The sequence below is a fragment of the Gopherus evgoodei genome, chromosome 1 (assembly GCF_007399415.2).
Source record: "Gopherus evgoodei ecotype Sinaloan lineage chromosome 1, rGopEvg1_v1.p, whole genome shotgun sequence".
Lineage (NCBI taxonomy): Eukaryota > Metazoa > Chordata > Testudines > Testudinidae > Gopherus > Gopherus evgoodei.
Window position 1 is genome coordinate 116,571,702 of NC_044322.1, and position 27,063 is coordinate 116,598,764.

Genomic DNA, 27,063 nt, shown 5'->3' on the forward strand with positions numbered 1-27,063 from the left:
TCATGTCTAGTATATCACTCTAGCGTCGACTCCAGTACTCCACCTCAACAAGAAATACAAGGGGAATAAACAACACACCGCAGTGAAGACATCGCAGTAAGTAGATCTAAGTATGTCGACTTCTACTATGTTATTCACAGAGCTGAAGTTGTGTAATTTAGATCAATTCCCCCTCCTTCTTCCCCCCCAGTGTACACCAGCCCTGACACTGGTCCCCATATCAGTGGAACATTTGAAAAGACAATGGCAAATCAATTGCTCAGACATAGGCCACGTCCAGACTACCCGCAGTATCGGCGGATTAAAATCGATTGCTCGGGGATCGATATATCGCGTCTAATCTAGACGCGATATATCGATCCCCGAGCGCGCTTATATCGATTCCGGAACTCCATCAACCCAACGGAGATCCGGAATCGACACGGAGAGCCGCGAACATCGATCCCGCGTGGTGTGGAGGGTGAGTAATCCGATTTTAGATATTCGACTTCAGCTACGTTATTCACGTAGCCTGAAGTTGCGTATCTAAGATTGATTTTCCCCCCCAGTGTGGACCAGCCCATAGACACCTAACAACCATCAATCCAAAGAGATTTGGATCTCTCCACCTCTCAGCAGGGAGGTTGAGCAACATTCCCCAGCAAAGAACAAATGACTGGAGAAGTGTGAAGTGGGGGAATTAGAGGTGGCTGCTGGAAGTATTCAGAGCTCTTCCCAGGAGTCAGATGAAGGAGGTCAGACAGAGCTTAAACCAAGAGGTTCATTACAGCTTGGCTGGGCTCTGGGCTAACCAGAATGGACTATGCTTTAATTTTCCATTCTCTATACTACCCTAAGGACTTCCTATGCTGCATTCCAGTTAACTAATAAACCTGCCTGTTTTGACAACACTTCTTGGAATCACTGCAAATACTTGGTGAGGTGCATTAATCCCCGAAGAGTGTACAACTCTCCAGCAGGAGTCTGTCTTAGTTGGACTTGCTGAATGGAGCTCATGGTGTGAAGCAAGAGCACCGAAAGCCCTTAAGTCAGTCTAAGGAAGCAGTGAAGCCACATGGATAACAAGGAGAAGGAGTGGGACCCATGGTGGGGCTGAGACACTGAAGGGGTTTCTCCTAGAGACTGCTCCAAAGCTGGGGGTGTAGCACCAATCCTGTGGATCCATGACAATGTCGCAGAAGAAAAATTATGTCCTTGTATGAAAGTTCAATTTGGTTCTGATCTAAATATATGCCTAACTTTAAATGCATGCTTAGTCCCATTGACATGTATTTAAAGTTAGGTACCTACATAAGTACATAGCTGAATTGCAGCCTTAAAATCAGACTCTTTAGCAGTGGCAAGGGACCCTTGCTCTGAAGATCTTAAAATAATTTCATGCTAGCAAAATTCGCAGGTGCTGCAGGACACTAGGAATTTGAAGAATCATATCCCATATCTCACGGTCATTTCCCAACCACCAGCTGAGGTCACCTGAACAAAGCAGTGTGAAAACTAGTGGGGTTTGCTTTATAGAATTTCATTCATATTTTGGTTCAGACTATGTGGCGTCACACCTGAAGGTTCACTTAGCATTTCAGATGAAGTGACGCTCATGTAATCCACCAAGTTACACCTAATCACATGGTGAAATCATGGCAATCATACTATTTTGACTCAAATCCATAAATAACACTTGATTTTCTTGAAAGTGGATCCCCATTTACCCAAAATTGAGCAGTATTGCCCAATTTTAAAAAATCTTTCAATACGCTTTGTCTGAAATTTGCGTTTCTAATGAATTCTGAAAAGACAATGCTCATTATAACCATTTTGCACTACTCTGTCGAAGCTGATATAATACTACTGTTCTTTGTAATACCACACGTGCCAGTGAGTGGCTTTGATCATAATAAATCAAATTTATGCATAAAGTATTGTAATCTCTGTCCAGAGCTGTCTGTATTGATACCATTTGTTTTATTCGTTCACTCTGTTATATAATAAATATATATAATTATAGGTGGTCATTGGTAACACAGTCTAATATTAAGGTATGCACAATACTTTCTATTATAAGACCCTGTTTTCAGTTGCTTACAGCTTTGCCAAACTTTAACCATTGGGCAGAAATTTTCCATGCCAGATATCTGCCTGTTAAAATTGACTGGTGACCTTTACTTTGAGACGCTCTCGCAGTCCCATAGTTCAGACCAAGGATTTGAAATTTGGTCTTTGTGTACCGATGTACTTATTGCTGTTTCTATGAAAAACTACCCAAATTTGGCCAGCTAGAAGTCCTTTGAAAAAATCTCAGTTTGGCACAAACTCTAAGAAATCTCTATTGAGTATATCAGCTAAAATCTCCACCATTCTGTCCTCAATGAGCACATTTCATCTGGTGTGTGACCAGACTACACATGCCATCCCCACATAGTGATTGTGCATGCTACTATCCCAGAGTTGCAGGAGCAATGCCAGACCTTCTCTAGAATTGCTGCTCCAGATGCTGGGATGATGCCAGGCACTGTAACTGAGAGCAGGGGGCCTGACTTTCTTGTGCTCTCAGTGATTCTCCTTACTTCTGCCCAAGCAGCATTCAGAAGGAAGCCTTCTGACCTGAATGCTGAGGGGACAAAAGCCAGACTGAAAGAGTAGATTTAGACAAGAAGCCTGGTCAAGATCGGGAATGAGGAGAGGTAAATTGTGACTAGGAGTTGGAGAGGCGGGCAGTAGGATTAGGAACCAAGAGGTCCATACTGTGACTCAGACTCACCAAGGGAGGCTGGGACAAGTAACACAAGAAGACCGAGACTAGAAGCTGGAGAGGAAGCTGGAACTGGGAACAACCCAGTGAAGGACACCCAGTGAGGGAAATGTGAGAGGCAGCAGAGAGCCAGTTGGCAGATAAGCGGGGAGAGGGACACTAAGATTGGATGTGGAGCTGAGGGGACACTGGCACAAGGAGACTGGAACCAGGCACCGCGGGGGTGGGAATGGGGTTGTGCAGGGGAAAGAAAGTTCTAATGAGGAGGCCAGGGTGCAAGGTAAAACTGAAACTGGTCTGGCAAAGAGACTGGACAAGAAACTAGGGAAGGGGTAGGGAGGGGAGACAGAGACTGAGATTGATGAGGAGCCCCTGGATTGGTTGCCAGGAGGTTGGGGAGGGGAGAGAGATGAACAAGGAGCTGGGGGAGGAGGGGAAATAGGACTAGCAGAGCAAGGAGATTGGGATTGGAAGTGTGTGTGGGAGGAAGAGACTGGCATTTGGGGGGAGAGTGAGAATCTGATGGGGAACCCAGAGCAGGAAAATAGGACTGGCTGGGAAAGGATACTGGGACTGGGATAGGGAGACAGGGACAGAAGAAGAGATAGGACCAGGACAAGGCTGGCTGGGATAAAGTGGCCAGGATATAAGCTTGAGGGAGAACAAGCAGAAAGAGTCTTAACTACTCTCCTCGGACCTGGAATGGAACCCAAGATTTCTGAGTTTCACTACTCCTCTGCTGTCTGCAAATATCTGTGAAATTCACTGGCAAAGTGTGCATCTCATTTCCCTCTAGTGCTAGCCCACATAGAACAATGATAACCTTCTACTGCTTTCAGTATTCCATAGCTTAAGTGGCGGAGGTGTGTGTGTGGATCTATAAGTTCCAACCATGCTGATGTCCCATGTAGGTGTCAATATGATGCCATCTGGTGGGATATCTGGTTTTTTTACTTTTTTTTAAAACCAAGATCACACATGCCAACACACCATGTACACACAGACACAGATATAAATGTTAAAAGAACATTAAGGTTGAAAAGTCAAGCATTCAGAAGTTAATACCCAAATTAGGTCTCCCGTGCAACCTTAATTCAGTCCCCTTGTCAATATGAATTATGATACGTCTTTAATGGCATGATCACATACAATTTTTCCCACATGACCCCTGTCTCATTCAGTTGCTCAGGATGGACCTCTCTGTGGATTAACCAGGGTTGTGTAGTAAATGAGACCATTGTCTGTAGGACCCCTGCTCATTTGTTGCAGAATTCAAAGGTATGTAGTGACTGAAGCAGGGGATTGCAGAAGAGAAAGGAGGGTCTAATGGTCAACATAGTTGAACACTACCATGAGGAACTGGATTTGTCTCCGCATCTGTCACAGAGTTCCTGTGTGATGCAGGGCAAGTCACTTAAAGCAAACTTTTCACAGGTAGTCACTAATTGTGTCGCTCATTTTCTGGGTGCTTGATTAGCACTGGGAGCTGCAACTGAAGTAAATGGGAGTTTTGCCTACATATAAAGCTTATGTGAAGCAATATATTGTTTGAACATATACAGAGCTATATAATGCTAAGTAATCTGAATAATCAAGTGGTGGGTGTCTCAAATTGGGCAGCCAAAATTAGTGGACACTTTTGAGCTTAACTTCTCTTGTGCCTCAAATCCCATTTGTAAAATGTGGATAATACTAGAGGCTGTGAAGACAAATACATTGCTTGTGACACAAATAAAAGATGGGAGCTATAGAAAAGCCCAGAAAGTGTCTGATCATTTTTTCTTTAGAGCAAGGTTTGCATAATGGGCAGTAAACAAGGCCTAGGGCCACCTCAGTATGAAGAGAAACAAATTATTAAACAGCTTCTCATTAATTGAGCACTATCTATTCCAGGGGTCGGCAACCTTTCAGAAGTGCTTGCCGAGTCTTCATTTATACACTCTAATGTAAGGTTTCGCGTGCCAGTAATACATTTTAACGTTCTTAGAAGGTCTCTTTCTATAAGTCTATAATATATAACTAAACTATTGTTGTATGTAAAGTAAATAAGAAGTTTAAGAAGCTTCATTTAAAATTAAATTAAAATGCAGAGCCCCCTGGACTGGTGGCCAGGACCCAGGCAGTGTGAGTGTCACTGAAAATCAGCTGGTGTGCCGCCTTTGGCATGCGTGCCATAGGTTGCCTACCCCGATCTATTCTGTGCACTGAGGAAGGCAGCGTTCTGTGGACAAAATACTATGTGAGCATTTAATTAAAGACTGTAATTCTGTATATTAATACATAAGCACAAGGGGGCGGAATTAGAGTTGCATGAGCAATCTAACCCTGTGTGAAAAAGTTCCTCCTCTACCTTGGTGGGTCCTGCGCTTATTGCAGATTTGTTCACCTCAGTGATCTTCCCCACAGTCTGGGTCAACTTCTCCTGTGTCTGATCAGGAGTTGGGAGGTTTGGGGGGGAAGCCGGGCCCACCCTCTACTCCAGGTTCCAGCCCAGGGCCCTGTGGATTGCAGCTGTCTATAGTGCCTCTTGTAACAGCTGCATGACAGCTACAACTCCCTGGGCTATTTCCCCATGGCCTCCTCTAAACATCTTCTTTATCCTCACCACAGGACTTTCCTCCTGGTGTCTGATAACACTTGTACTCCTTAGTCCTCCAGCAGCACACCCTCTCACTCTCAGCTCCTTGTGCCTCTTGCTCCCAGCTCCTCACATGCACTTCCTCTCCTCTAGCTCCTTCCTCCCTGACTGGAGTGAGCTCCTTTTTAAACCCAGGTGCCCTGATTAGCCTGCCTTGATTGGCTACAGGTGTTCTAATCAGTCTATCTTCCTTAATTGGTTCTAGCAGGTTCCTGATTACTCCAGTGCAGCCCCTCCGCTAGTCACTCAGGGAACAGAAAATACTCAGCCAGTAACTAGTATATTTGCCCTCTACCAGACTCCAGTACCACACTGGCCTGAGTCTGTCACACCTGGTATTTGCTAAATTTTCACTGCTTCACTGTAGAACCTTAATGTTCTTTTAACATACTTTTTTGTATGTAATTATAGACACATACATATATTCATACATACATAGTAGCATGTTAACTTGTATAATATATATATCAGAAAGAACATGTGTGTGTCACACACATTAGTATGTCATATGTGTGTCTAAAAATCCTCAGTGGACTTTTCTTACATTAGCTGACACTTTGTTAGTGATCTTCCAGAGACTCCAGAAAAGAAGACAGTACATTAAAGTAGATATTGAAGACTCTACATTTGCTTGCACTGTAACCAAGCTGGTTTTTCTGTTTGTTTGCTTTTTCCCCTTACCGTGTTGTGTTCTGCAAAAGTGGCTCACTTTTACTTTCTTTGTTGTCTCTGTACCAAGTTATCATGGGCAAAAAATCGCTTTCAAAGCCAAAAAATACTTTGCATTCAATTTTAAGAGGTTTTCCTGTGAAAAGGAAACAGAGAAATATTGTTTACAAAAGTCACTAGAAAGTCTTTCTCCTAATTAATATGGGAAAGTGATTGCTGGGTTGAGATGCATTTTTTCCCCTTTGATGCCAATAAAGGCATACACTGTCTCAGTTTTTGACCTAATCCATACAAAACATTGGACCTAAGATCCATACATGTCTTTAAACTGGTTTCTATCATCCAGTGAAATTGTAATGTCCTTCCAGGCCAGAAAAAGAACCACAAAAAACTCCCACTTACCAACTTCTACTTCAAGGGTCTTCATGCCACTGGGAGACAAGATGTTTGGGCTGTGGAGAGTGTTTTGTGCTGCAATACAAAATAAAAAATAAAATAACTGATAAGACTATATTATGTGTAGTGAACAGGTTCCTGTAGTGTCTTAGGCTGTGGTAAACCCAAGATGGAACCAGCTCTGATAAAGTTATTGATTATTCTAGGTTACAGACTGTCTATTATAAGTTATTACTGAACATTTAACATTCCATCCAAAGACCACTGAAGTCAATGGAAATCTCTCTATTGACTTTAATGGACTTGGGATGAGGACTTTAATGATGTTTAGCCTGATGGCCTGTCTGAACATTCCTAACATATAGTCATTTTGTAAGTGTGGCCTCAGGCTATCAGGCCAAGGGTTCACTGCATTATGGAAGGAGAAGGAGACCCACTAAAGGTTTCTGAAGAAACAGCTGGAGAAGCAGGACTAGAACCAGGAGAGGACAGCATTGTCAACGTGACAGAGGACAAAGATTTTCAGAATGTGAGCACAAAGAAAAACAGTGCAGGGGAGGAAAGAGATACTAATTTACTATGGAAAATAAGTTGTTACTACAGATATTTTATTATTCTGAGTTCATATGTTACTTACCAATGATTTTTACTCTAACTACTCGTCTCATTGTCCACTGAATGCTGTTGTCAAATAAAATGTAATCACATACATAAATACCAGCATCTTGCTCATAGGTACGAAACAAGTTGATTTTATCATCCTTAAGTTTTAGACTTGGTCTAATCTCCTTAAACATTACTAGAATTCCATTCTAACAAAAAGAAAAGAAAATGAAGCAATTAGATTTTTTTTTCTTTGCGACTAATTAAATTCTCTTTTAAAATCTTAGAGTGGGATTGTCAAGAGAGCTGAATGCAGACCTAACTCTATTCCCACTGAAGTCAATAGCGGTGTCTGTTATACCATGAGTTTCATAAGATTTAGGGTGTGTGTGTGTGTGTGTGTGTGTTTGCTTGCTTTTGCAAGCCCTAGCTTCTGAAGGCAGCGGAGTACATGAGAATCTTAGCTTTCATATTTTTTAAAAAAGGAAATTTCTAACACTCATAATTGTGGCAAAAACTCTGCAAATATGAATGAAGTGGGTCCTGAAGTCTTAGAAATCAGAAGCCAAATATAAGGAAAACTGTTTTTTTCTTTTCATATGTTATGATTTTTAAATAAATCTCATGATTTCTTGAGGTCTGACTTATAAATTTTGAATGCTTGGGGTTGGCAATACGGCTATTGCTTTCACTGTGAGCACAGAGCAATACTAAATGCTTTTGAAAATTCCAGACATTCTTAACATCTTAAATATACACACATCCTCTAGAATGATTAAAGATTTTCAATAAAGGCCAATCCAATGCCCATTAGAGTAAATGGAAAGACTCTCATTGACTTCAATAGGTTTTGGACCAGATCTTAAATGAACAGAGCAAGGAAATTCACAGTTTGTGCAGAAAAGAAACCAGAAAAAAAATTGCCATAGAAGATGTACATCTTTTATAGGAAATTCAAAAGTTACTTTGGCTACAAAAATGGTTTCAGTCTTGGTTGAACATATGGTTGGTTCTGTAACACTAGATGATATAAATGCATAGTTAGGTACAATATATCAAGAGTTATTCCTGTATAGCAGGTAAGTCTAGTTAGGAAATTGACTAGACTTCATACTTGGTATTATCTGAATGCAAAGAAATCTCAAAATAGTAATTTCCATTTATTGACCTTTTTTAACCTTATACAGAACTGATCAATTTTTTTAAACTGTGTAAAAAAGAAAGAACATCCCTTCTTTGTCTTCCAAACTTTAACTTGGAGCCAATTTTATGGCCATTACAAGTAAAGCTTGTCAGAAAATTTTCACCAAATCATTTTTCAATCAAATGCCATTTTCATCTCAGTAGAAATTTTTTGAAAAATGCCAATTTCAATGAAATTTCATTTAGAAAATAAATGAAACATTTTTACATTTTAAAAATGGAACATTTTAATGTTTCATTTTGAAATAACTTTTGAAAATGAAATCTTAATATATTTTAATTTATACAAATGTTTTTAAAAGTTTAAAGGGTTGAAATCAGAATGGAATGCTTCAATTTTATTGAAACAAGATGTTTTGATCCAGCAGAAATTTTTGATGTAATTTATTTTTCTTCATGGGAAGTTTAGAATTCTCTGCTTTTGTTCCATTTTGGAACAATTTTTTTTCTCCAAATCATGAAGTTTCCCACAAAATAGAAAATCAATTTCCATCTCAGCTCTAATTAAAAATCTCTAAAATATTCCCCCTCAGGGAGTTGTGCAAAGTTTGCATTTGCTTCAGTAAAAGCTGTGGGCAAACGTGTAAGTGTGCAGAATTTAGCCTAAAATTGTAACAGCACTGATTTTATTTCGCAGAATTGGAACAGAGCGACTGTTACCTTGTACCATGTCACTGGCGACCTTTGTAAATGATTGTAACAGTGTATCCCAGGACAAGAAATTGAATGTCCCTTTTCAATGAGAAGAGACAGCTCATTTCTGCCATTATCCAAACAATTTGTATTGTTCTTCGCTTGAACCTTTATGACGTTTGAGAGACATGAGATTTCTTCCCTGTGCAGCAAAGAAAAGAAACCAAGGTCAAGTGAAAACAATCAAACATATCAGACCAAAGGAAGAGTTTAGTGGCATGGAGGTTTTTAAGAACAGGTTAGACAAACTATTGTCAGGGATACATAATCATGTCTTAGTACAGAGGGATAGACTAGATGGCCACTTGACCTTCCAGCCCTTTATTTACATGATTCTATGATTTTCAGCTATCAGTGAAAGTGTACATCAAGGAAGGCATTTTGACACACCGACATACCTTATCGTACAGATATATACTCCAGAAGCATTAATCCCTATCGGTCTAAACCAAAGTGCATTCCCTTCCTGAGTGGGGTTAGTGCTTTCACTGCTGATAATCTTCAGTGGTTCTCCATCTTTTTGTTGCCAGAACCACAGCACTTTATTTTTATAGAGAAATGAGTTGTTGTACATGTGGGTACGGTGTTGGGATGGCAAAACACATTCCAAGATAAACTCTTCATCAGTAATTGCATGATAAATCCTTTCAGGTTCTTTATGAAGACACTCTGAAAGGCAGGCAACAAACATATCAGTGCAATCTGACATGAATATAACATAGATTTCATTATATTGAGAGAGAGAGAAAGAGAGAGAGAGGGGAAAATGGCCAAGATTTTTAACATGATTGGTGATTTGGGGTATATTTTAGGGGGTGCCTTAAAGAGTCTGTAAGAACGTGACTCCCCAGCATCTCCCCTTCCCCCCACTGGTTAAGTGTGGTATAGCAGGCTCTCCTACTTTAGCACCTCCTGTGACAGCCATGCCAGCCATGCAGTGGTTTGCTTTTTCTTGCAGCTCAGCACTCTGGCCGGTCACATATAGGTCCACCCCTTCTGGAGTAGAACCAGCAGTCCAACAACTGATAGTCCTTCAATTTCACGTTGGACCCTCAGACCAACTTTGAACCCACCAGTCCTTGCCCCTGGTATCAGGGAGTTTCAGTAGTCCTTACCTTACCTGTCTTAGGGGCATTTCTGCTTCATCTTCCTTAGTGGACTGATAGGGGAACCCATCTCCTCCCTTTCCTGGGACCCTTAAACAAGCAGTCAAGGCCTGACTACACAGACCCCTTGCTGTCTCTGTCTCCCTGCACCACTTCTTACCTTACCCTGTCTTGGGCTTTTGCCTCATCCTCTTCCCCAGCTCCTCATACAGCACGGTTACACATCTACCTTACTTTAAGTTCCATGTGGGAATGGAGCAGGAAGATTTTGCTTCTTCAGTTTCTCCAGCAGAATCAGTCTCTATGTCTTACCCCTGGCAACTGCCTTCCCCTTCTCTCTAGAGAGTGACTTTTTAACTGTTTAATGTCCTTAAGATCTTTTGGCTCCTAGTCTTTGCAGAACAGTCTTATAATTTTGGATGGAGCCTGGAAGTAGCATTGTCCCAGCTAATAGCTCAGGCATTGTCTCTTAGCTTATGTCTACATTGAAAAAAAAAACACCATAGGAGTGAGTCTCCAAGCTTGGTCTGTTGACTTGGGCTCATGGGGCTTCTACTACATGGCTAAAAATAGCTCTGTAGATGTCCCCGATAAGGCAGGAACCTGGACTCTGAGAATCATCCGAACACAAAGAATTGCTTTATATATCTCAAAAGCTTGTATCTTTTGCCAACAAAATCTGGTCCAATAAAAGATATTACGTCACCCACCTTGTCTCTCTAATATCCAGGGACCAACACAGCTACAACTACACTAGTCACTTTTGAAAATTTAGCCCAATAACAGTTAATATCTAAGTATAAATTAACAATGAGTGTCTGGGATTTATAGGTCTGATTCAGCTCCCACTGAAACAAATAGATTTTCCATTGAGTTTAATAGCAGTTGGATTGGGCTCTGAGGACCAAAAACTTTCAGTTTGTGTAAATTGGAGTAGCTCCACTGACGAGAACGCTGATAACACTAGCTGAGGATCTGGCTACATGTCTTTAAACACTAACTAATATGTTGCAGATGTTTTGATTTTTCCTATGTACAGTAATAAATACAAAGCATTCCAAAGTCCCAGGTCTTCGACAGAGTGGTGCTATCCTCTGCCATAGACAGATTATCATGATTAAACTACAGACTTCTCTCCAAGCATCCTTATTTTTATGGGTTTAATACAAGAGTTAATTTACATTAACTAAATTTCACTCCACGCAGGAGGCATCCAGGAGATGTGGGTGGAGTGTTAGCTTAAAGAAAGAGAGTTTCATCCAAACTCTACTAATGAGTTAACTGTATGATCTTGGGCAAGTTGTTTGTCTCTCTATATCTCAGTTTTTTCATTTGCAAAATGGATATAATAATATTCACCTATGTTAAAGCAATGCTAATAAAACAATGCTTTGAAACATCTTCATATCCTATTGTGAGAAGTGCTGAATACATGCAAAGTATTATAATTATGTTATCTGTATACTTGTTTAATACCTTGCCATTGTCTTTTGACTGCATGTGTCAATGGCAGCCTTCTATAGCCAACTGCTCTCAACAATTCACATCCATACATTTTCCTTTATCTCTCTGTTCTACCATATCAGAGGGACACATTATCTCCACACAATTTACTGATTATTTTATATTCTCTTCCAGCTAAATCTGGTATTGAATCACTTTGGATAATGGGCTATTGCAGTTACAGCTGGTTGAAGAACAGAATTTCCAGCCAGATGGGAAATTATCAAGTTTTCAGAAAAAGTTAGTCCCAATTCCTGACAAAAAGTGAAAACCTTGAAATTTTTCACAGGACAAAAATTCCAGGCTCTTGTCAGTTTCATTTTCTCCCTGCTGGCAGAAAGTGAAAATGACAAGAGTCTTCCAAGCAGATATTTTCCCATGGAAAATTTTGATTTTATGCAAAGGGAATTTTTTTCAGGATGATTTTCTGACAGAAAAGTCACAAAAAGCTCTAATTTTAGTGCTCTATTTTTTTATGAAGCAATGTTTTGGCTTGGATGAAGATGTCAAAGGACTCAGAGCAGGCGCCTTGCAACTTTCCCAACTGAAATTAATTAGATCTCCGTGAAATTCCATTAATACATAGCACATGAGGGCCAATAAAATATAGGAGAGGGCAAAACAAAGTAATGAAAGGAGTTTTGGTGATGAGATTACAAGGGAGAATCTATGGAGAGAAAGCCATCTATTCCTGATGTATTATTCAGTGGTGTTATAGCAGCAATGAATTTGTTCCATTATGGTCTCAAAATTCCAGTTTTTATTTTTCCATTATATTGAAAGTGTCCATCTCCTTTCAGTGCTAACTCTTGGACTATGGATTTTGTATTTTATATAGTTCCAGGCACACCAGTACTTAACAAAAAAAATGCATAAAAACTATAATTTATAAAAAGTCTTACACAGAATCCGTGAAAACTCACAAAATGATGATGGGATGTATATTGATTTTTACCAACCAATAAAAATATTTTTTAAACATTTCCAGTAAGACATGAAACAATCTCTTACCTGTCAGATTAAACTCTCTAACCTCTGCTCCTTTGATAAACAATAGTAGGATCCAGCAAAAAGTGAACATTTTTTCCTTTGCAACTTTGATTCACTCTGGAAAAATGTGTTCTTAGTTGGCCTGTGAAGTACTATTAAGTAGATGATCAGAGATGTTCTCTGTTAGCATCATCTTCTTTGCTGTAAAAGAGGAAAATGGCCATTTGTTTTGAATGATAGTCTACACTACACTGGAGTGAGAAGTGCTAAGCTATTTCACATGGTGCACAAAACTGCAGCATAAAAATTAGGGCTGTCAATTAATCACAGTTAATTCATTTGATTAACTAAAAAAATTAATCACAATTTAAAAAAATTGTGATTAATCACAGTTTTAATTGCACTGTTAAACAATGGAATACCAATTGAAATTTCTTAAATATTTTTGGATGTTTTTCTACATTTTCAAATATATTGATTTCAATTACAACACAGAACACAAAACGTATGGTGCTCACTTTATAATATTTTTATTACAGATATTTGCACTGTAAAAATGATAAAAAAATATTATGTTTCAATTCACCTCATACAAGTATGTAGTGCAATCACTTTATCGTGAATGTGCAATTTATAAATGTAGATTTTTTTTTTTGGTTACTTAGCTGCACTCAAAAACAAAACAATGTAAAACTTTAGAATCTACAAATCCACTCAGTCCTACTTCTTGTTCAGCCAATCACTCAGATAAACAAGTGTGTTTACATTTACGGGAGATAATGCTGCCCACTTCTTATTTACAATGTCACCAGAAAGTGAGAACAAGTGTTCACATGGCACTTTTTAGCCGGCATTGCAAAGTATTTACGTGCCAGATATGTTAAACATTCATATGCCCCTTCATGCTTCTGCCTCCATTCCAGAGGACATGCTTCCATGCAGAAGATGCTCATTAAAAGAATAACATGTTAATTAAATTTGTGACCGAACTCCTTGGGGAAGAATTGTATGTCTCCTGCTCTGTTTTACCTGCATTCTGCCATATATTTCATGTTATAGCAGACTTGGATGATGTTCCAGAACATGTTTGTTTTAAGAACACTTTCACAGCAGATTTGACAAAATGCAAAGAAGGTACCGGTGTGAGATTTCTAAACATAGCTTTAGCACTCGACCCAAGGTTTGAGAATCTGAAGTCTCTTCCAAAATCTGAGAGGGATGAGGTGTGGAGAATGCTTTCAGACGTCTTAAAAGAGCAACACTACAATGTGGAAACTACAAAATATGAACCATCAAAAAAGAAAATCAACCTTCTGCTGGTGGCATCTGACTCAGATGATGAAAATGAACATGCATCGATCCACACTGTTTTGGATCATTATACAGCAGAACCCATCATCAGCATGGACACATGTCCTCTGGAATAATGGTCAAAGCATGAAGAGGCATATGAATCTTTAACGCATCTGGCACATAAATATCTTGCGATGCCAGCTACAACAGTGCCATGCAAATATCTGTTCTGACTTTCAGGTGACATAAACAAGAAGCAGACAGCATTATCTCTCATAAATATAAACAAACATGTTTGTCTGAGCGATTGGCTGAACAAGATATAGGACTGAGTGGATTTGTAGGCTCTAAAGTTTTACACTGTTCTTTTTAAATGCAGTTTTTTTTGTACATAATTCTATATTTGTAAGTTCGTGATAAAGAGATTGCACTACAGTACTTGTATTAGGTGAATTGAAAAAATGCCATTTCTCTTGTTTTTTTACAAGGCAAATGTTTGTAATAAAAAATAAATATAAAGTGAGCACTGTACACTTTGTATTCTAGTGTTGTAATTGAAGTCAATATTTTTGAAAATGTAGTAAACATCCAAAATATTTAAAGAAATGGTATTCTATTATTGTTTAATAGCACAATTAATTGTGTGATTAATAGCGATTAATTTTTTTAATCGCTTGAAAGCCTTAATAAAAATGGTAAACAGCATTTCCTCCCAAGTGATTGTGTCTTTTAAAAAATTGATATGTGCCATGTTTTGGTCATGCAGATCATTTTGTGCAGATCCATGGTGGACCATATACACATACTGTAAACTTTAATTAAAACAAGTTGTATAGGGATTGATAGATGTAGAGCCATATTTTCAAAAGCATTTGTGCATGCAGTTAGCCTGATAGCCCCCCCAAAGGGTGAATTAGGCACTAATTAGACACTTGTGGGTCAGATCTTCAATTGATGTAAATCATTGTAGCTCCATTGAAGTCAATTGAGTTGTCAGTTTACAGCAACCTCTGTTTTCATTCAGTCCTACCTCTTACCCAGCCTCTCCTAAGAGGCTTTAGACCACAGTTTTGCTAGAATTGCACCAATGTGCAAATTAAATTCCCATCTCATTTATATGTCCCAGATGACTGTTTTGCGTCCATCTGATCAAATGATTTAGATGACTAATAAAGTGACTTTTTGGTTTGTAAATTAATGTAGCCTCCTTCCTAGGCTAACTCTGGGCTAGCACAGCCTTCCAAGCAGTGTGAGTTATCTGCACCAACAAAGAAGCACAGATTTGCAGCAGGAACAGAGTTTCCAATAGCCATTGCAGATATAATGTAAAAAAACCCCAAACATGTTCTCATAGTTGCGGCTATAATTCTACCAAGCAAGCCAGTTGTTCAGTGTGACATTCAGCATAATAATTAATAACATTTTTAGCATGAATACGGTGTCTACCTCTGCTGTGCCTAGGCATCATACAAGGCTTGGACTGAGCTATCCAGCTTCTCAGTACAACTGATCAAACACTGTGCATTAGCTACTCTTGAACTGGGTGAACTTCGGCTATATAAACTGGTTTTGAACCCCTTCATCAGCCCACCAAGTGACCCTGCACTTGCAAAGCTGTGTATCAGGCTCTGACTCACACTCAAGAAAAATCCCTGGGTGAGTTTTTTGAGCTGTGGGCACATTATGCAAATCAGGTCCCACTCACACAAGCAGAGGGATGTACGTCACCCAGTTTATTTTACATCAGCGACATTAATGAACATACTTCCATTGTGCAGCTTTTGGGGCAACTATTCTACACAGAGAGGTGATCTGCAGTCACATGCCAGAAACTGAAAAAGGCTTTCTATTTGTCTTTATTCCTGACAAATATGGTTCTCATTTCCCTCCTGTCTTTTGATACTAAATTAGCGCCTGCTCATCTTGCCCTTTTCTCATGGATTTTAAAATCATCATGAAGCTGCCATTCCGGGGGTCTTGGGATACTCTGAATCAGGAGGCAGGGCTGCCTTTGTTTTATGCTGTATTAATTCAAAAGACAGCCATCCCAGTGCCAGAAAGTGCAGCAGAAAAGCATTTGGACCATGGTTAGGTCAAAACTTCATGTGAGGACATCCCATACTGTATTTGTCATTTCTAAGTCAATGGTACTTTTTCTGTATTTTGGGTAAAATCATAACCAGGACACTCTTTTGATGTGTATCTTAACCATCACACACACACATGCACCCATACCAAATTTCCAGTAACCAAATGACATTCATTCCTTCCACCAGGTTCCTCCTCCTAACAGCCAATATCCAGCCCCCTTCTTATGGGGAGGAAGGTCTCTCTTGCTGACCTGCTGAGAAGGCAGCGAGGGAGAAATCATACACTCTCTAACACTTTTGTCCAAAGCCAGATTTAGCATTTTTGGGGTGGGCCTGGGAGTCAGCTAACAAAGCCTCCACACTGCAAAGAAAACAGATGCATTTTCACCACAATCACACCACTTGACAGGAGGCTGGTTTGAGGAGCTTGGGGAAGGGTCAGCAGGATGATTCTTTGAGATACACAATATTAATCAGTTAACTTTGGGAGGTGTGTCAGGAAGAGACTGAAGTCTCTTGCTGCTGAAGTACAGCCCAGCTGTTTGTTCCTTTCACTGCTACCTATTGGTTTGCATTGATTTCTAATTCGAGGCTGTCTTCAGAAGGGAAGGGGCCAGAGACTTACCTTTATTAAAAATAAATAAATAAAAGCTGAGATTCTTCTTCACTTTGCCTGTTTCCCCAGATCACAGGAGTCCATCACCAAAGTCTTCATGAGGTCCAGAGGCTAATTCTGCTTCTGCCACATCTGGCTAGATAAATCTTTCCAAGGACAATGGGCTATATAACTAGACTGAGAAGCATAAGCATCTAAATTAATGAAGAAAATCATAGACCATTCATGATTTAAACAACTTAATACATTATCTTGTCTATTGCCCTGTCAGTACAGGTTGCTTGCAGGTGAAACTTCCTATGGAAAAATAATCCCATCGCTTGAATGAGAATTTGGAGAGAAGCATGAAGCAATGCTGAAGTTTCAGCATTCATGGAGATAACTTGGTGGAACGTACTTAGAGCTGGTTGAAAAAATATGTATTTTTAAATTCTACAGACAAAAAAAAAGACATTTCTCATGAAAATTTTCATGAAATATACTTATACATTTCAACCATCTCTAAATGTATTAATTTCATCTCCTTTATAACATTGCCTCTGGAGAGCGCCCTTCAGAGACTGCATGCCCTGCCATACAATGATGGATTGCATTTGAAAGCAATTAGCAATTGGGCTGCATTTCCCTTTGTTCTAGTATTCTAGAATCCAGAGCACACAAGTCCTGTCCTCCCACCTCCTGAAACTGTGCATCTGGTTCCTCTCTTTCCACCAGCCTGAGTGAAAACAGAATCCAGTCCTCTCTCTGCTGGGGATTTGTATTAGTATGGTTTGAAAATAGTTACCAGGGAATACAGGGGATTGACTCTTGGTTCTCACACGGCATGTAGAGGTTCTTGCTTGCACTTTGATTCATACCTTTACAAAATGTTACATTTTTACTATTGGAGCACAGCTCAGAAAGAATGGTCCATTTAGGCAGTATTTAAGTCCCTTCTCAATTAATGCTCCTGAGGATTATTATTGCTACCTAGTCTCTCAAAGACAGAGTCTTCAGCACAACGGAGGAGAAAAAGAGCATACTTACCAATGCATTGCCTCTGTGGATCCATGAAGATCCAGCTACTCGGGTGGTTTAAATGAGATGCCAGAGAGAGAGAGAGGAACCAGGGGGCAATTAGGAAGGTGAGCCTTTTCTAGTCTAGGTTCTAGAGTACTGGAACAGATGGGCTTGTATGCATTCCCCTAATGGCTAACTATTTTGAAGTGGGTTCTGTTCCTGCATGGCAGTCAGGGCCGTCCTTAGGCATAGGCAGAATAGGCAGCCGCGTAGGGCCTCACTCTCCCTGGGGGCACCACTCTCCAGGCAGCCCAGACAGTGTAGAAGCAGGGCTGCTGGGTCCTAGAGAGAGCCGAATGCAGCATAGTCTGAGGAATGGGATTGGCTGCTGGGGTCTCTCGAAAGGGGAGGGGGTAAGGGTTGGGAAAGGAGCTCACCTCCCCTCCGCCCCACAGAGCACCTCCTCCTTTCACCCTCCTCCCCAGGAGCACCCCTCTCTCTCTCCTCCCTCCCCTCCGTCAGGGCTGGGTTGCGTGAGGTGCTGGGGGGGGAGGGGAGGCTGGCTGCGCGCTGAGGAATGAAAGTGAAAGTAACTCACTTCCTGAGCAGCGAGCCAGGATTGGAATGTCACACAGGGCTTGGCTGGGGTTAACCAGATGTGTGAAAAATCAGGATAGGGGATTGGGGTAGGGTGAGCAGATATCCCTATTTTATAGGGACAGTTCCAATTTTGGGGTCTTTTTCTTATATAGGCTCCTTTTACCCCCCCACCCACCCATCCCTGTCCTGATTTTACACACTTTCTGTCTGGTCACTCTAGGTGGGGGTAATTGGTGCCTATATAAGACAAAGCCCCAAATATCGGGACTGGCCCTATAAAATCAGGACATCTGGATCTGGCCACCCTAGCTGGGGAGCGCCTCTCCCCCGGGCTGGCAGCTGCCAGCGATCCATCTCATCCGGGGGGAGCTGCACAGGGCAGGACGAGCTGCTGTGGCTCCATGGGTGCCCCGTCTCTGAGATCAGATGCTGTGCTAACTTCGCCATGGTCTGTTGAGCTGGCGGCGGTGCCCATTGGTGTGTGATTGGACCTGAGGGTTCGCTGCTGCTATTGGCACTCTGCACCCCAAGAGATAGATTTTGGGGTCCTGCAGTTTTCCACCTATCTCCTCCTCTACTGCAGCTGTTGGACCAGCAGGCTGGGGGGTGAGCCAAGCATGAAAGCAGTACTGTGTTGCCATTTAGATTGTCATTTAACAACTTTGTTTGCCAAAAATTCTTGCTAACAATCCTGAATCCAATTTCAATATTTTTTTTTAAAATCAATATCTTAGCCAAAAACAGAAAATTAAGTTGTTGACAATTATTAGTGACAAGTTTGGTTTGAGGCAGGGAGTGGGTCAGTTTTCATCAGAGAAACAAAAAATGTTGACTGACTTTCCTATAGCCTGTTACTCCTGATAAGAGCCTTCCAACAACTGTAATATGCTCATCTCCTTACTAGTGTATAAAACAGGGGTCAGCAACCTACGGCACACGTGTCAAAGGTGGCAGGTGAGCTGATTTTTGATGGTATGCAGCAGCAGGCTGAGCGGCTCAGCCCATCACTGCTCTGGGGTTCCGGCTGCTGCCCTATTGCCAGCTGGAATACCAGCCATCGGCCCCACTCAGCACCTACTGCTGGCCTGGGGACCCCCAAGGAACCCCAAGCTGGCAGTGGGCTGAGCAGGCCAGTTGAACCACTCAACCTGCTGTCAGCCTGGGGTTCCATTCACTCAGCTGGCAGCGGGCTGAGTGGGCTGGTGGCGGGCTGAGCAGGGCTGGTGGGGGGTTGAGTGGCTCAGTCTGCTGCCAGACTGGGATGCCAGCAGCACTCAGCCTACTGCTACTCCGGGGTTCCGGCTGCCAGCCCCTTGCCAGTCAGGAGCTCAGCCGCCAGCCCCACTCTGCCTCCTGCCAGCCTGGGTGAGCAGAATCCCAGGCTGGTAGCGGGCTGACGAGGGGTTGGCGGTCGGGATCCTGGCTGGCAGGAGTTGGTGGTCAGAACCCCAGACCAGCAACAGGCTGAGCAGGGCCTGGGATCCTTGTCTAGGGTTCCAGCCACCAGCTCGCTGCCGGTTTGGGGTTTCATTGACTCAGCTGGCAGTGGCCTGAGCAGGACCGGTGGCCAGGACCTCAGATAATAACAATAGTTTATTTATATAATATAGACATAGAGAGAAACCTTCTACAAACATTAAAATGTATTACTGGCACGAAAAACCTTAAATTACAGTGAACTTGGCACACCACTTCTGAAAGGTTGCTGACCCCTGGTATAGAGTGACCATATGTTGTACTAAGATTCTCCTGCTTTTTTTTTTTCCCTGTGAGTCAGTATAACTTTTGCCAGCCCAGAAGTTGGGCAGCCAATGTTTTACGTTTTCACAATGTTTTCTCCAACTTTCATAAAGTAAATACATAGTTAATATGAGTTAAAAAGGCCAGGAACACTTCTTTATGAAGAATCTGTACAGCAGATCATGCCCATAGACGATCCAGAAAAGAAATTTGAGGTTGAATTTTTTAATGTTGTGATGGATAAAGCAGTATCTGCTGTTGATGAAAGGTTTAATACCTTGCAAGTACACCATGAACAGTTTCGATTTTTGTATGACATAACTAAATTCAACGAAATAGGAAAACAAGAGCAACTAATGACAAAGTGCAAGAATCTAGAGAGCCTCCTAAAGCACGGTGATACTTTTGATTTAAATGGACTTGAACTGTACGAAGAATTGAGTACACTGTCATCAATGTTGCCACATGCAAAATCGGTGATGGACATTGTACAGTTTATTCATACCCGCAAACTTGTTGACATATATCCTAATGTGTACATTGCCACTCGTATTCTACTGACAATTCCTGTAACAGTAGCATCAGGAGAACGGAGTTTCTCAAAACTAAAGCTCATTAAAAACTATCTCCGCTCTACAATGAGTCAGGAAAGCTTGACTGGTCTTGCTATTCTTGCGATCGAACAAGACACGACTTTGTCTTTGTCATATGATGACATTATTACTGATTTTGCAGCCAAAAAAGCCAGAAAGATTGCTTTTAATTAAAAACAAATCTTTGTTTCTTCATATAAATTTCCAATAAAATTTTGATAAATTAAAAAATATATATTATTTGCATCATTCTGTCATATCAAAAATTTTTCTATAGTGCTGCTTCTTTAGTGCTAGTCCATCAGCATTACAGTGTGCTTAATTAAGTTAAACTGGTTTTAATAATGTGAATGTGGCAAGTTTTCCAATACTATAAGCTTATGTTTGTGTTGCTAAGAGCAGATCAGGCACAGGGGCACCAGTTTAATAATCTCGCCTAAGGCACCATAAATCCTAAGGCCGGCCCTGATGGCAGTGCACGGAGACTCATAGTGGTGATCTGAGTGCAGGGGACAAAGTAAGCAACCTCTTTTTATCAATCCATCCTTTTTATGCAGAGCTAGTGTTCTCTGGATATGTAGTGAATATTCACTGTAAGGGGAAAAATTTCCCTACTTCAGTTCACTGAGAAGAAAACAAACTTTCTTACCCACCAGCCAGGATACTGATTCAATTTGTGGAGAGCCTTTCAGATACAAAATAATTATCACAATCTTATCTTAATTTCCTGTGGTAAAGGAATGAAGGCAAAAAGTGAATGAAGCATATTACCCTACCAGTATTTCAGATCTTCAAGGTTTCTTGCAGTATAATAGCAAGCCTATGTACACTACATATTGTTTATTTATATAGCATCTTTGATCCAAAGAAATGACAATCCAGTTCATGAGAGATTCAGTGTCAGGATAGCCCTTGAAGATCTAGTGCAGAGAGTTTATTGTCCTGAGTCTGATCTCACTCATTTACAGCAGCTTCACATCAGTGCAGTGCCACTGACTTCAAGAGAGTCACTCCTGATGCACATCGATGTAAAGTAGAGCAGAATCAGATGTGAAGTGCAAGAAGGTGATTGACAATAGCAACATAGAGAAGAGAAAAACCAGATACATCTGTGAAAGAAGCAAAAACTAGACAATGTTGCAAAACAACTTACTAAAATATACTTACTTCCATAGTTGCATAAGCACTGAAGACATATATATATATATATATATAATTAAAATAAAACCAACCAGCCAATAAAGTAGACAAAAGCAGGAGGGAAGACAGTGTTTGGAAATAGCAGTTAAAAACCTTACTTGAAAGAAGTAATATCTAAAAATCTTACCTGCACATCCTACCATGCATGATAAAAATTGTGGTTAGCTCTAGCTGTGAATCTGTTTCCTTTACAGGAATTTCCTTTACCTCAAAGTCATCATCCCTTCCTTTCTCAACTTAGTTGTAAAATGTTCAGACTCAATTTCCTGCTAGTTTTCTCGTAAAAACAGAACAAAAACTGTGTAATCTTTTGATGAAAGACAACAGCCTGTCATTTCTTTAAAATCTATCGTTAGCCACACAAAAAGCTTATGGGCTATTTTGTTTCATTTCACAGCAGGAAGAACAAACAAAGTTTTTCGGGGGGTGAGGTTTGCCAAAATGCTGATAATGTTTCATAAAATTTACTTTATAAAATTATCTGTTTCTAAAGTTCCAAATCTCTTCAATATATAAAAGATCAGCATGCTCATATGATTAAACATAGCTGTCAGCAAAATAGGTACATTTTTTTAACCAACTTCAAACTGCTGGATCCCATTGTGACACTGGCAGATCAAGTACCAGCTCATGCCAAGGCCCCTAAGCTTCAATGAACATTGACAAATGAATAGCTGGAAACCAGCATGGCTCACTTGTGTGTTAAAATAGATGATAAGTTTATGAGAAAGCATTTAGTGTTTGGACTTTATGAAATGTTTGTAAGTTACTACATGCATTAATCTCATGTAATATCTGTATCCCATGTTATAAGGGATATAGAATATTAAACCAATATTTTAATGTTTGTTCTGTCTTTTTAAAAGTATTTGCTGTTAAACTGGACACCACACACCCCGCCCAGGCGGGAGAGAAGCATTAAGAAGTGTGAAATACTAGTTTACCACAAGAGGTGCCATCCCCTGACCAACAAAAAAAGCCCATAGACATCACGTGAACTATTTGGCACATCAGTTGTCGAGCCACTTTGTTGATTGCTCCCCCCACACCCACGAAGAAGGGAAGTGCACAAAAACTCGTCCCATCACCGTTTGAACTCTGGAGGAAGAGAATAAAAATCCCTGACCAGAAGGAACTGTATCACTGTGCTGCTTGGAGTATGGAGTGGGCAATATTTCTAACCTTAAGCAAGGAATCCTCAAGCTGCTTAGCTTGGGTTAACCTTAAGGCCATACAGAGCTTGCATATCACAGTAACTTCTATTACGTTTGAAACTTAAGACTAACTCATATGTGTATGCATGTTTATCTGTTTTAGCCTTTTAAATAACTCTTTCCTAGTTAATAAATCTTTGGTTACTTTATTACAGGATGGGCTGCAAGCATTGTCTGTGGTGAGAGATCTAGAGTACAACTGACCTCAGGTAAATGACTGGTCCTTTAACACAGGGAAGCACAGGCACCAACTCCATGGGTGCTCTGGGGTTCAAACACCCACAGGAAAAAAATAGGAGGTGCTCAGCACCCACCAGCCACAGCTGTTTGGCAGGGCCACCACTGAGCTGCCGATCTGCTATTTGGTGGCCGGCGGGAGGCGCTCGGGGAAGGAGGCAGAGCGGGGGCAGAATGAGCCGAGGTGAGGGCAGGGCCTCCGGGGGAGGAGGCAGAGTAGGGGCAGGAAGAGGTGGAGCGAGGGTGAGCCTCGGGGAGGAGAGGGGCCTCAGGGCACAGTAGGGTGGAGCACCCATGGGGAAAAATAAAAGTCAGCCCCAGGGCTGGGAGTAATGTGAATATTGTATTTTTCATGTAAGGGAACATCTAATCACAAAGGCAGGCATTCCTGGGTGACAAGATAGACTGTGACTCCATGGTAAGGGGGTTGTAGTGCTTGTGGCGTTCATACTTGATACTTAGTTGGTGAAATCTAAGTATAGAACTCACAGACAGTTTGGGGTTTGTGCCTTCCTTCTTCATAGTCTGCCCTGAGGTTGGCACCCACATTTCACGAGCCACTCTAGACAGCCTGACACCCACTCCTCAATATAGCAGTATATGCCATATTTCTTGAGTCATATTTTCTGTGCCATAAATCCTGGTCTACCAGATCCTGCTCTGACCTGTTCTCTCCCTTCCAGTAAGGCATATTGATAGCACATAGGCCTGGCCCTGAACACCCTTCATACAACTTCATTGGCTTCCGTGTGGTTCCATATGGGTCCAGAGGTCCAGCCGAATGAACACGTCTATCAAAAACATTAGGAAAGAGGACATATGCACCTCTTTCTCACTGCCACAATGGCTTCCCTGGTTGTTGGATGCACATTTTGCTCAGGATCTTGCCATCATGAGGAGTAAAATATGGACTTTTTGCTCTAAGAGGGTTAAAAAGTCAGTCCAATATTGCCATAGATTTACACACACACACACTTTCCCATGGCCAATGGCCAAGATTACGGCTCAGTCCTGCAAGGTGCTGAACACTTTTTGGAAAATGCTGAGCGTCCTCAGCATCCATTGCAGTCAATGAGGGTTAGGTGGGGTGCAGCACTTCACAGGAGGTCTGCTGCACTTTGCAGAACTGACCCCTCAGACAGTCAAAGATGGGGGGGGCATTTTGTTTTGTTATTTTACTTTTTTATTATTATTATTATTCTTAGTGCTCATCTACAATATGCCTGGCATCTGTGAAAAGGTTTATGCTGTAGGCAAAAGGAGGTTGATTGCTGCCTCTTTAGTTTTATTAAATTAAAAAATTACTCCTTTAAAAGTAAAGCTTTCCAATTATTCAAAGCAATCTCTTTTCAGCACTTTACAAGGATCCTTACTGATCACCTGTACTGATTCTCAAAGCTTATAAACAAATGGTTCACTGCAAACTACTGGTGCTCAAAACCCTACAAGTGAAAATTAGTCCTATCAACACAAGGACAGCCATAATAAGTCAAAAGCATCTGATTATTATTTTTTATGTTCAAGAAAAACATATCTGCCCCTCCCACCAAGATCAGAGCCCCATTGTGCTAGGCACGGTACATACAAATAGTAAGAAGAGACAGTCCCTGCCCCAATGTGCTTGCAATCTAAAAAGACATAACAGATGTAGGTTGGGGGAAAGGAAAGTAATAGTTATCCTCCTTTAATAAATGGAGAACTGAGGCATGGAAAGATCAAGTGACTTGCCCTAGCTCACAACAGAACTCTGAACAGGAACTGAAGCCAGGCATTATTAGCCTGAAGCCAGCACCTCGATCACAAGGCCATTCTTCCTCTCTAGCACTTGGTTCTAGTTCTGGGCTCTTTCATTCCTTAATTTTATGGTCATTCACGCTTGTCAGAAACGTGTACATTGAAACGCTTCTCTACGATGACCCCCCCAAACTTTCCTCTTTACCAGCCGACACACAGGTCAGGTCAACAAACACCATCTAAAAGCGAAGCCATGTCTCACTCCCTCCTTGGGGCATGAATTCCTGAGGAACTATGGAGCACAACATGGACAAGAGTAGTCAAGCCAGGGCTGATACCATCGCATGCAATGGATATCCCCTCACCCCCAATACACACTTTTACACGGTAAGTGTAATAATCTCCAAATAATGTATTTGTTACATTCCAACGTATAGGAAAGAACAGTCCAAAACTCAAACCCTGATCCCTTTGAATATTAGCCGTGAAGGTCACATTTGAGCTGCGCCAGGCCCTAGAGGTTTGATTCTACAACAGATCTAAGGCTGGAAACAGGGCTGGATTTACACCTTAGGTGCTCCTAGGCACAGCATCTTCAGTGCCCCCCATGCCTACAGCCAACATTTGTGTTTTCCATAAAAAAATGAAACTTTTAGTCTATTTTTAACTTTTAGGCACCCCTAGAATGCTGGCACCCTTAGGCACATGCCTACTATGCCTAATTAGAAATCCGGCCCCGGTTGGAAAGGGCCTGGTTTTTTATGGTACCAGTTCAGACCCAGTGGAAGTCTTGGGAAGGCAGGCCTCATAGGGTTCTGGATCAAAGCTTATCACAAGATCAGCTGATCTAATGAGATTTCCATCATTTTACCTCAAAATCTTATCAGATTTCAATAATGTCAAATCCAAACCCAAGCCTTAGCTTCCATCGATGTTTTAAAAGTAAGCCAGATAGTAAAATCACTGTCTCCACCCATCTCTATTTTACAGGATCAGATTAGCTGCATCTCTAAAGCAAGTACACAGGAGGATGGAAAAAGGCAAATTCAAGGAGTTTTCCCCTCTCTCCCCTGCTGCCCACCACATCTAGCATATCTAGTGCCATGCCCAAAGGTAATTACAGTCCCTCTGCTCAGGAAAGCACAGTGATTGCCTCCTGTATGAATAACAGGCTCCACCACCTCTGCCCCACATTGGCTTATGAAGTTGAATGACCAAGGAGAGGGGAAAACAGTGCACATTTAGCAGGCAGTGCCTAGAGCGCTAGGAGGGATTGTGCCTCCGTAGGTTTGTGAATCCCCAGTGGGGTGATGTAGCTGCACATCACTCCCACCCTGGACTCTGGTTAATGCCACACACTCACAGAGTAGGTAAAGAATTTTCCATCCCTTAACTCTGTTTCCTAGCATGAGTCAGAGCTAGCAGTAGGCACCAAAACTTGAGGTGGTTGAGAGGAAAAGTCACACCTAGCAGACTGTGAAGTCAGAGAGGTTACATGCATATAACAGAGCGGAATTTAGCCCAGTGAACTAAATGCCCTTTGTATGGCAGTAGAAGGCACTTTATTCAGTGCAGATTGTTCTAATTTGCTGCAGTAAAGTACAATCTGCCATGGAGTTAGGGAATTTCCGTCATCTTTGCTACATGTGTTGTAAGTACTGAGATAAAAGGCCATCATTGCCACATAAGTACCTAGATATAGTAATGTAAAGAAAGTCTGTAGGTGGGGACAGAACAAAGCTAATATCCCCGACATGTTGGAGTGTTAAAAAGATATTTCAGAGATGAATTTTTTTAAAACATTTACTTCTACTATTTTTAACTTTGTCACTTATACTAGCTTTTTCAAAAATCACTTTTCTAAGCCGAAGCAACTTCTTTAACCCCAATGTTCATCCATATTTTGCCTCGGATGGCATTGTGCGTGCTACACCAGATCTAAATTCAGCCACTCAGTTTTTAAAAGTCATTAAGTCCCAGCTACAGGGTGGCAAGTACTGTTTTGAGCCAGGCTTCCACAGCATGGGAGTCTCTCGATGCAGTTGAAGCACAGTGATGTCTTGCAAGGTACAGTAAAGTGAACCTTATTATAACCACCTTTTGAATTTTGCCACAGACCTGCCAAAGTCTCCTCCACAAGAGTGACAAAGTTTTAAGCATGTCAGCGGACTCAAGAATTACAGAATACACTGAGCCATGA

At 41.2% G+C, this 27,063-nt stretch overlaps 1 protein-coding gene across 1 annotated transcript in view; it reads right to left on the reverse strand.

Moving 5' to 3' along the window:
* IL18RAP (interleukin 18 receptor accessory protein) overlaps nucleotides 1–27,063 on the reverse strand; it is a 59,522-nt gene that overhangs the window by 15,841 nt on the left and 16,618 nt on the right. The window contains 6 exon segments of the mRNA XM_030546435.1: nucleotides 6,066–6,189; nucleotides 6,456–6,524; nucleotides 7,087–7,261; nucleotides 8,916–9,090; nucleotides 9,347–9,617; nucleotides 12,569–12,652. Coding sequence (XP_030402295.1) covers nucleotides 6,066–6,189; nucleotides 6,456–6,524; nucleotides 7,087–7,261; nucleotides 8,916–9,090; nucleotides 9,347–9,617; nucleotides 12,569–12,652 — 898 coding nt within the window.